This window comes from Ornithorhynchus anatinus, chromosome 11 (genome assembly GCF_004115215.2).
Source record: "Ornithorhynchus anatinus isolate Pmale09 chromosome 11, mOrnAna1.pri.v4, whole genome shotgun sequence".
In the NCBI taxonomy this organism is placed as follows: domain Eukaryota; kingdom Metazoa; phylum Chordata; class Mammalia; order Monotremata; family Ornithorhynchidae; genus Ornithorhynchus; species Ornithorhynchus anatinus.
In genome coordinates this window covers 54318966-54329326 of record NC_041738.1, presented here as the reverse complement: position 1 = coordinate 54329326, position 10361 = coordinate 54318966, and the positions used below count along the sequence as shown (strand labels likewise).

At 56.3% G+C, this 10361-nt stretch overlaps 1 protein-coding gene and 1 non-coding gene across 2 annotated transcripts; both read right to left on the bottom strand.

Moving 5' to 3' along the window:
* Nucleotides 1-384: 384 nt before the first annotated feature.
* Nucleotides 385-9449, bottom strand: SCN2B (sodium voltage-gated channel beta subunit 2). Its single transcript, XM_029075335.2, has 4 exons — nucleotides 8139-9449; nucleotides 4016-4182; nucleotides 2878-3088; nucleotides 385-1045 (listed from the first exon to the last, which is right to left on the bottom strand). Exons 1-4 carry the CDS (start codon nucleotides 8206-8208, stop codon nucleotides 837-839), a joined length of 657 nt encoding a protein of 218 aa, XP_028931168.1. The 5' UTR covers nucleotides 8209-9449; the 3' UTR covers nucleotides 385-836.
* Nucleotides 2572-2709, bottom strand: LOC114815263. Its single transcript, XR_003763027.1, has one exon. It is a non-coding gene; the product is annotated as a small nucleolar RNA SNORA7 (small nucleolar RNA).
* Nucleotides 9450-10361: the final 912 nt, after the last annotated feature.

Below are 10361 nucleotides of genomic sequence, written 5' to 3'. Positions count from 1 at the left end.
GCAAATACCTCTATTATTATTTATAATATCGTTACGTGGAGATATTAGAGAATGAGTGCAAGCTAGTGTAACGGGAAGGATGATCAGAGGAAAGAACGAAACAGTCCTTCGGGAATTTAGCTGTGGGGAGCCAAAGCGGAAAACAGAGGGGGTGGAACGGGTATAGAAAGACACGAAATGTCAGGGAGCGAAGGATATGAAGGGTCTGAAATAGGGGAGCTTAACGTCCCGGCAAGAACTATACGATAGTCTGGGGACGAAAAACGGGACTTTGTCCCAGAGGACTGCAGTCGGTGCGTATAGTTACTTATCGAGTCCCAAAGAAGGGGTTTATGGGGAAAACCGTGAACATAGATGAGATCATGGAAAAAAAGCAGTGGCATCTTGGAAGGAGGGAGGAAGGAGGGATGTTTAGGGTCATTTTAAATTATTTCATGTAAATATTTCATCACGACCTGGTTTTAAGTGGTGAATTTTTGAAATATAAAATAAAGGCAAGATGACCTCCCTCCCCTGCGGGTTCCCTGGCCTCCCCCTCTCCCTAGGGGCTCGGCCCTCTCTGCTTCTTGCGCTGGAGTCCGGCCCTCGGCCCCGCGCCCCCACCCCATTTTGAGCTTGAAGCGGGCAGCGGGACCCTCTGAGCCCCCCAGTTCTCTGGCTGGACGTGGGGTCTCCGGGGTTCGCAAGCGAGGACCTGGGCTGGAGGGGGGCGGGGGGCGAGGGAGGGTGTGGGGGCCGGCTCAGGGGCAGCGCACGGGGGCGGGGGGCGGCGTGGGCACCGGACACGGAGAGGGGGCGCGGAGAAGGGGCCAGCCTCTGTCCCGCCCCCTCCCCCCTTACTGGGTGCCGTCCTCCGGGTTGCCCTCGCCGTCCGTCTTGCCCTCCTCTTCCTCCTCCTCCGTCTTCAGGCCGTTGGCGCTCAGCTTCTGCTCCTTTTTCCTCCTCACGCACTTCACCACCATCAGGGCGAGGATGACCACGGCCAGAAATCCGCCCACCGAGGCGCCCACGATCACGGCCACGGTCGAGTCGCGTTCGGGGGGCGCTGGGGAAGGGTGGAAGGAACTGAGTTGGGGGAGGGTCCCAGGCCTAGGGGAGAATAATTTTTCTGTCTCTCTCTCTCACACACACACACGCACACGTGTGTCCAGGGAAGGGGGAAACTGAGGTGGAGGACGATAAACGGGCGGGCGGGTCGGAGCCAGGAAGGGAACCAGGCATCCCGCTTCCCAGTTTCTACCTCCTTGCGACGTCCAGAAAACCCAAAAACCATCAGACCAGGAGAGAGAAACAGGTAGGGGACAGGGCGAGGAGAAGACGGGAGGAGAGAAGAGGAGAGAGAGGAAGGGACGGGGGAGAAGAGGAAAGAGGGGGAGAGAAGGGGGAATAATAATAATAATAATAATGGTGGTATTTGTTAAGCGCTTACTATGTGCCGAGCATTGGTCTAAGCGCTGGGGTAGATACAAGGTAATCAGGATGTCCCGCGTGGGGCTCACAGTCTTAAGTCCCATTTTACAGAGGAGGGAACTGAGGCCCAGAGAAGTGAAGTCACTTGTCCGAGGTCACACAGCAGACAAGTGGCAGAGCCGGGATTCGAACCCACGTCCTCTGACTCCCAAGCCCATGCTCTTTCTACTAAACCATGTTGCTAGAAGAGGGGAAAGGTGAGGAGAGGTGAAGAAAGGAGAGGAGAAGGGAACAGAGGAGGAGGCAGGAGGAGAGAGGAAGAGACAAAAGAGAGGAAGAAATAGGAAAAGAAAGGAGAAGATAGGAGGTGATAGGAGGATAGGACAGACAATTACTCCCCCCACCCCCTTCAAAGCTTTATTGAAGGCACATCTCCTCCAAGAAGTCTTCCCTGACTAAGACCTCCTTTCCTCTCCTCCCACTTGCTTCTCCATCGCCCTGACTTGCTGTTTTTGCTCTTCCCCCCTCCCAGCCCCACAGTACTTATGCACCTATCTGTCATTTATTCATTTATATTAGTGTCTGTCTCCTCCTCCCCTCCAACCTGGAAACTCGTTGTAGGCAGGGAATGTATCTGTTAATTGTCATATTGTACTCTTCCAAGCACTTAGTACAGTGCTCTGCACACAGTAAGCGATCAATAAATACAACTGAATGAATGAGGAGACAGAAGAGAGAGAAAGAGAGAGGAGAGATGAGGAGACAGGAGGGGAGGGGGGGAAGAGGAGGTGAGAAGAGGAGAGCAAGGAAAGAGGGGGAAAGAGAGGGATGAAAGTGAGAGGAGACAGGAGAGATGTCCAACCTGGTTATCTAATTTCTGTTGCAACGCTTAGAACAGGACCCAGCACATGGCTTAACAAATACCACAGTTATCTGCCTTGTCTTACGCTGCCACGTCGTCTCCGACCCATAGCAACCCCACGGACACATCTCTCCCAGAACGCCCCACCTCCATCTGCAATCGTTCCAGTATTGGATCCATAGAGTTTCCTTGGTAAAAAGACGGAAACGGTTTACCGTTGCCTCCTTCCGAGCAGTAAACTCGAGTCTCCGCCTCTGACTCTCTCCCGTGCTGCTGCGGCCCAGCACAGGGGAGTCTTGACTTGTAGCAGGTGGCCTTCCACTCGCTAGCCACTGGCCAAGCTAGGAATGGAACGGGTAGGCCTCTGCTTGACTCTCCCTCTCATAGTCGAGACTGGTAGAGGACCGGAAACTCTCCAGGTGTGACCCTGAGAGGGTACCACAGTGATCAAATACCAATGCTATTATCAGTCATCAGCACCAAGCTGCCCTTACCCAGAATATATGAAGGGCTGGTCTAGGCCGAACTGTGGGGACAGGTCGGGTTTTCCCCTCTCTCCCACCCCTCCCCCTCGTCCTTCCCCTCCCACCCCAATGCCGGCTCACCCTTCATGAGAACCTGCAGGTAGATCTTGCCGTGGCCGAGGCTGCGGTCGGGGGGGTTCATCACATAGCAGTTGTAGGTGCCCTCGTCTTCCAGCTGCACGTCTTTCAGGTTCACCGACACGTCGTTCTTGCTGGGGTTGCCCGAGAACTCCACTCGATTCCCAAAACGCTCGAGTTTCAGGTTTATAATCTTCATCCGGAACTGGAGGAACTGAGGGGATCGCAGGAACGGGGAGGAGGGCAGCGGGGGAAGGGTGAAAAGCCACACACAGACCACTTAATCATTACAGTACTAGCTAAGTGTTTCCCACGTGCCAAGCGCTGTTCTAAGCGCTGGGGTAGATACAAGTTAATCAGGTTGGACACAGTCCCTGTACCACACGAGGCTCACACTCATCCCCATTTGTTACAGATAAAGTAACTGAGGCCCAGAGAAGTTAAGTGACTTGTCCAAGGTCACACAGCAGACACGTGGCGGAGCCGGGATTAGAACCCAGGTCCTTCTGACTCCAAGGCCCGTGCTCTTTCCACTAAGTCACGCTGCTTCTCTCTTCCCCCACCCACCCCAATCCTCCCTGGGCCACAGCTGGCCAGAGAGCCAGTCACGGAGCTGGAAGGGACCTCTCGAGGTCATCTGCGTGGCTTAGTGGAAAGAGCCCGGGCTTGGGAGTCAGAGGCTGTGGGTTCTAATCCCGGCTCCACCACTTATCAGCTGGGTGTCTTTGGGCAGGTCACTTAACTTCTCTGACCCTCAGTTACCTCCTCTGTAAAAATGGGGATTAAGACCGTGAGCCCCACATGGGACAAACTGATTACCTTGTATCTACCCCAGTGCTTAGAACAGTGCTTGGCACATAGTAAGCGCTTAACAAATACCATCATCATCATCATCATCTGGTCCAACCCTCTGACTCCTCCCATCTCTGTGGGCAGAGTGCTTAGTACGGTGCTCTGCACAAGAAAGCACTCAATTAATACAATTGATTGATTGATCTCTCCTTGACAGGATCCTCCAAGAAGGGGCAGCGCCCTGCCCTGCTACGACCTCCGATCCCTCCCCCATTGCCTGCCCAGGTCCTGCAGTTCCCACGGATTGCCCACCCACCCCGCATCACCACCCTGGCCCCCCCAAGCTCACCATCTCCTCGGAGCAGTTCCGGCAGCTCTGGTACGTCCAGTTCAAGGTGAAGTGCTTGTTGTTCACCTTATAGCAGGAGTTGAAGGTGCAGGCAAGGCGAGCCATGGTGCCGTTGAGGACGTTCAGGGTCATGGGCACAGAGACCTCCATGCCCAGAACTGGCGGAGCTGCAAGAACCAAGAGGCAATGCCAGATACCGCCGCCCGCCTCCCCTCACTGTGAGAACTGGGCACAGCTGCAGGATGCGGAGGGAGGGGGGATGGTGGGAAGAGGGGATGGAGGAGGGATGGGAGAGGGGCCTTCATGGAGAGGCAGCTGTGCCCAGCTGTACCCACACTTATCCTGGCCTAGACTCCCTCCCTCAGCCGAAATGGGAGCTTCGAGGGCTGCGGAGAAGGCGGGGCTTGGTTGGTGGGCATCACTGACAGCCATAGAGGGGGCTCAGGATGGGGCATGGGCGACGAGGGTCATTCCCTCCACCCTGTAGAGCAAACCGACCACCGACCTCTCCCAGTGCCACTCCCCAACTCCTGCCCTTCTCTCCTCCCACCGCCCCTGGAGCCACCCGTGCCATCACCACTGCCTCTGCTCTAACTCGAGGGGGGCTGGGTCACTGGGAACCATCCTCCCCCTCCCTCCCATTCTGCGGGAAGAGCTGGCAGGCTCTCGGCCCACTCCTCCAGCCTGCTCCCCTGGGTCACCCGGGTATCTTGATGGAATCTCTTCCTTGCAGGTGCTAAGGGAGAGAATCCCCTCCGTCAGGGCCAGAGGATGGGAGAGACTCCCCTCTGTCAGGGCCTCAGGGTGGGAGAGACTCTCCACTGCCAGGGCCAGAGCATGGGAGAGATTCCCCTCGGTCAGAGCCGCAGGATGGGAGACACTCCCTTCTGATGGGACCACAGGATGGGGGAGACTCCCCTCTCTCAGGGCTGCAGGATGAGAGACTACCCTCTGTCAGGGCCGGAGGAAGGGAGAGGCACTTCTTTCAGGGCCAGAAGATAGGGCAGCCCCACCCCTGATCCCCCAGCCCCGACAGGAGTGGAGGATAGGAGAGGACCCCTTCGCCAAGTCTCTGTCAGGACTGAAGGATGGAAGAGACCCCCTCCCTCTTGAGGAGGGGCAGCCGGGGGGGGAAGCAGAGAATTGAATACTCTAGGGTTACTTATGGGCACCTATTCATTTCTCCCGATGCCCACACCTCAGGGCTAAGACGAGGCCAAGAAAAGGCAGAGACATCCTCCGGAGGATGCCACAGAGGTGGCATGCCGTGAGCTCTTCCCAGGGGCTGCCGGGCTCTCCAGTCCCGCCCCCCTCCCCTCGGGGTCCCCCACCTCCACCCCCACCCCCCCGGTCTGGCAGCTGGGCGGGTGTGAGGAGAACAGATGGAGGGGCAGGGTTGCTGGCGGCAGACAGCCGGGGGAGGCGGCACAAGGTTGGAAAAAATCAGTTCTCTTCCTCCCCTTCCTAGGCCGCTCGACTCATCTGTGTCCCCTGGGGTGGGGGGGGGGTTGCTCAGGCTCAGAGAGACACTTCCCCTCTGCCCCTCCCCAACATACCCTCCAGCTGGGCCTGTCTCTACCGGGGGTGCGGGGGAGGCCGAGGAGGGCAGGGCCGCCCGGCCAATGCACCAAATCCCGGTCAGCTGACACCCTCCCTCTGGTGGGCAAAGAGGCGAGCGCTTTCAGCCGCTGAAGGGGGGAAGGCTTGCGGGGGGCTTGGGGGCAGGGGGAAGGAGTCCGGGCAGGGCAGAACAGGGCAGGCGGGAGGCAAATTTAAGAGGGTCCTCAGCGCCAGGCCCTGAGCGTAAACCCTGCAGGTCCCGGCGTCAGTCCACAGCCAACGAGTCCGTGCCCCAGCATCCGGCGAGATTGCTGAACTTCAGCTCTGATGGTTGGAGGGGGTCGAGGAGGGCAGGGGTCGTGATCTCCCAAGGAGTTTGCACAGCCTCGCCTGCTCTGACATTTCCCAGTCTTCCCCATCAGGAAAATTTCCTTTCTGTCTAACCCCAATCCCTATCGTTGCAATCCACCCCCCCCGCCAAAAAAAGTCAAAGGAGGCATGACCATATGGGCTGAGGCCTATCTGGCTCTCCAGGGCCTCTGTCCACCTGCTCCCAAACTCCACCCCTCACTGGGGGAGGTCCCAGCTCAGAGCCAGGACGCTGAGGGAAGCCAGAGCGGGGCTGCCGACAAGAAGACTGGCACCCTGCTCCTGCCCGCGCTGCTTCCGCCTGGGACCCGCGGCCCAGTTGTCCTGCCAGATGGCCATCCGACCGTAAGCGCTGGCCAAGCCAAGCTAGGGGTGGCCTTAGGAGGAGCCACTCTCTGCTTCCTCGTCCCCACACACCATCTGCCTTCTCCCGGGAAGATCCAGCCCGGATGTGGATCCCCCAGCAGCCCCTCAGAACTGGGCTCCCAAACCTCCTCAGATGGCCCCTCTCATTTCCGGCAGGCCAGTGGCCAATACTCTGACAAGGAGTCCCGGGAGAGTGTGGTTTCTTTGAGCAGGTCCAGGGCAAAGTTGGGATCGGGCTGGGGCACGGCTGGGGCGTGAGGCTCTGAGCTGGAGTTTCCTGGGTCATCCCCATTTCTCTGGCACAGGCTGGAGCCGTGTCCTCGTTTTTCAAAAGCGGTGTGGTTTAATGGATAGAACCCAGTCCTGGCAGTCAGAGAGACCTGGGTTCTAATTCTGCCTCAGCCACTTGTCTGCTGTGTGACCTTGGAGAAGTCGCTTAACTTCTCTGTGCCTCGCTTACCTCATCTGTAAAATGGGGGCTAAGACTGTGAGGCTTATACGGGACATGAACTGTGTCCAATCTGATTAGCTTGTATCAACCCCACATAATAAATGCTTAATCAATACCACTTAAAACAAGGAAAAAACAGAAGCCCAGAGAAAAGGGATCTCCATCCTCCTGGAGTGGCTACATCCCTAGCCTCAAGGCCTGAAACCCACCCACCCCATCCCCTCATCTCCAACACAACTACCAGTGAGGGCCGGCGCCCAGCTCTTCCTGCGGGAACGAGGGCCTTCAGCCAGGTGACATGGAATGGCAAGAACAAAATCTGTGGTAGGCCAAGCCACACCCTGGGTTAGGGGCAGGGAGGGTCTCAGTAGACTAGGAATCACCTGGGTGGGGTTGTGCTTTAAAGCATCATTGAAGATAGGCCCTGACACTTACCGGCCTGCTGCCCCTCCAGGAGCTCCGTGTCAGTCAGTCAATAGTATTTAATGAGCACTTAGTGTGTGCAGAGCACTGTATTAAGCACTTGGGAGAGTACAATTTAACAATAAACAAAATAGTAATAACTGAAACCCTCACTCTTTCCTTCTTACCCAGCACACAGGGTTATAGGCCCTGGTAATGTGGAGAGGGGACTTTCTTAGGTTTCACTGGGCGGTTTTCCAGAACACTTGCCCTCCCTCACCCCTTTTACCCTCACCTGCCCTCCCCAGCTCTCACAGCCCAGTCACACCTGCTGAATTGCCCCAGGGCAGCTCAGATTAATCACGTCTCCTTCATCCCGGCCCCCAGGGTCATCACGACACCCCTTGGGTTTACCAGGTCCCGCACCCTCAGGCCCCCATCAATTGGATCAGCCCCAGGCCCCCAACGAACAAACTCTCCTGGGGAGTCTCGGCATAGACCATCTCTCAGCCAGGCTTTGCAGTCCTCCTCTCCCCTAGTTCAGGATTCTGGACCTGGACTCACCCCATTTCTCGTCCCCAGTAGCAACAGCCTCCCTCAAAATGCCATGACAAGATATTGCGGACTAATCGTCCCCTCCATCCCTCCCAGCAACACACACCACACATCTTCCCATCCACTTCAGCCCAACGTCCGGGAAAATCCAGCAGGTATCCCTCCCTACCTTGGAATGTTCTCATAGGCAATTTTGAAATACAGCCACCGAAACGACCCCCCCACTTTCCCCCACTGCAATTTCAAGGGAGGGAAAGACAAGAGGCACATGCCCCCTCCCCAGCCCCCACACGCCCCTTCCCAAGGACATAGACACTAGGAAAAAACATCATGTCCCCGGCCCCCTTCCCCATCTCGCCCCAGAGCCATGGCCGCTGCTCCGAACTCGGGAGCAAAAGAGGTCCGCAAGGTCTCACTTACCCAGATAGAACATCAGACTCAGCCCCGTGAGGCAGAAGGAAAGGGGAGGTAGCCGGAGGTCCCTGTGCATTTTCAGGGAAAGCGCTGGGTTGGAAGGTTGGGGAGGGGATGGATTTGGGGAAAGGAGGGATGGAGAGGGAGGATGGGTGTTGGGCAATAGCTAAATTCTTAAAAAAAGATCACCCGGGTTTATTCCAAGACACATATAATATTAGGGCAGTTTATTTCCACCTCTGCAACATGGCCGGCTTGAATGGTGCTGCTTAAAAAAAAAAAAGAGAGAGAGAGAGAGAGAGGAAAAGGGTGGGGGATGGAGTAAATTTTATGTTTGGCAGATTTCAGCAAATGAGGTGGTAGGGCACCAAAAAGTCTTGCAACTATGGAGCAGGATTTCCAGACTCCTGGGTTCCGGGGGGATTTATCAGTCATTATCCTCCCCTCCCGCCGGCTCAGGCCTTCTTTCGCCTCTTCCATCTTCAGGATTTCAGCCTCCTTCCGGTGTCTGGCCTCGATCCTGCTCATTATCCCTGGTTGACTCAAGCTGCCCAGAGTTTGAGAGGAATGGGGGAGTTTAGCGACCATCAACCCCGCTTGGGCCCCCAGGAGCTATGGTGACATTCCACACTGATGCCCGTCCCGGCTGAGTGAGCCCCGTTCCAGGGGCGCCTGGCACCACTGCCCCAGGCCGCCACAGGGACTCGGGTCCCACCCGGAGGATGCGGACAACCGATCCTGGCATCCGCCAAATCCAGATGTGGGCCCAGTGTCTCTGACTTCCTCCCCAGCCCTGACTGCAGCCCTCTCCCTTCAGGCGGGCCCAAATCTGTCCTGTGGCAGATTTTCAGTTTGGTGTTGTCGTCCACGTGCTTTTCTTCTCAGCCCATTGCACTGGCACCCCAATCAGAGCCCAGAGATAGGGATGGAAGAGGGACTCCTGCAGCCCCTCCTCACCTCCTCAACCCGCCTGCCCTGGTTCATAGATTTTCTTTCAGTCATGGGACTCAGCCAGGAGGAAAGAAAGGGAGGTCCAAAGTTCACCAGAACCACTCTCTCCTGGTAGAGTAATGGCATTTATTAAGCGTCGAGGATATGCTAAAGACCGAAAGCAAATTTTGAAAGGTCCTGGAGCAGTCCCAGCCCACAGGACCAACCAAAAGGCCCAGTTCCCATCCCTTCTGAGTCACTTTCTTCAAAAGGGAGAATAGAAACTTGTACACTTCTCAGCCTGGTGGCACCCACACAGGTTATTACATCCCTCCCCTTCCTACCTCACCTCGCTGCTCACACTCTTCACTCCTCTAATGCCAACCTACTCTCCGTACCTCGATCTTGTCTGTCTCGGCGCCAACCCCTCACCCACATCCTGCCTCTCTGGCCTGGAATGCCCTCTCTCTTCATGGCCAACAGACAATTACTCTCCCCACCTTCAAAGCTTCATTGAAAGCACATCTCCTTCAAGAGGTCTTCCCTGACTAAGCTCTCATTTTCTTTTCTCCCACTTTCTTCTGCGCAACTTGACTTGTTTCCCGGGCAGTGAATGTGTCTATTATATTGTGCTGTACTCTCTCAAGCACATAGTACCGTGCTCCGTACCCAGTAAATAATCAATAAATGCAACTGATTGATCGATAGATCCCTTTCCCTGTCCCTCTCTCCGAATGCTCACAACCTGGAGGTTTCTCCTACATCTAGACTCTGATCCCAAGCACGACCAGGCAGACTGTCCCCAAGCACCAGCCAGACTGGGAGGACTGGTTTCTAATGGGCAGCTGACCCACTCCCTCTGTTCCCAGCTAGCCCCTTCCTCCCCAGAGAAAGCTTCAGACCTAAGAGTACAGGGGAGAGTGGGGGCTGTTGACTCTGAGATTTTCTAACTCCGAGAAGGAGGAAAGGGGTGGTCTCTGGTTGCAGATATCGGAGCCTGGAGGGGTCCTGTCCTTCCCCAGAGAGTTCCTGAGCCAAACAGAAGCAGCCAGACGCGGCGGCTTGCTTTACAGAGCACTGTCTAGGCGCTTCTTGCTTCTCCTAAATATGAGTGGGGTGGTGACGAACAACAAAAGATTTTAGCTGGCAGGGATACTGCTGCTGCTGCTGCGGGGCCTCACTAGGAAAGCTGGGAACCGGAGGGATGCTGCCTGTCTGCCTGCCTGCTCTCTCTGGGGAGAACAGACTGCTCGAGGATGGGAGGATCACACCCTGGGGCTTCCCATCAGGAGTCGGGGG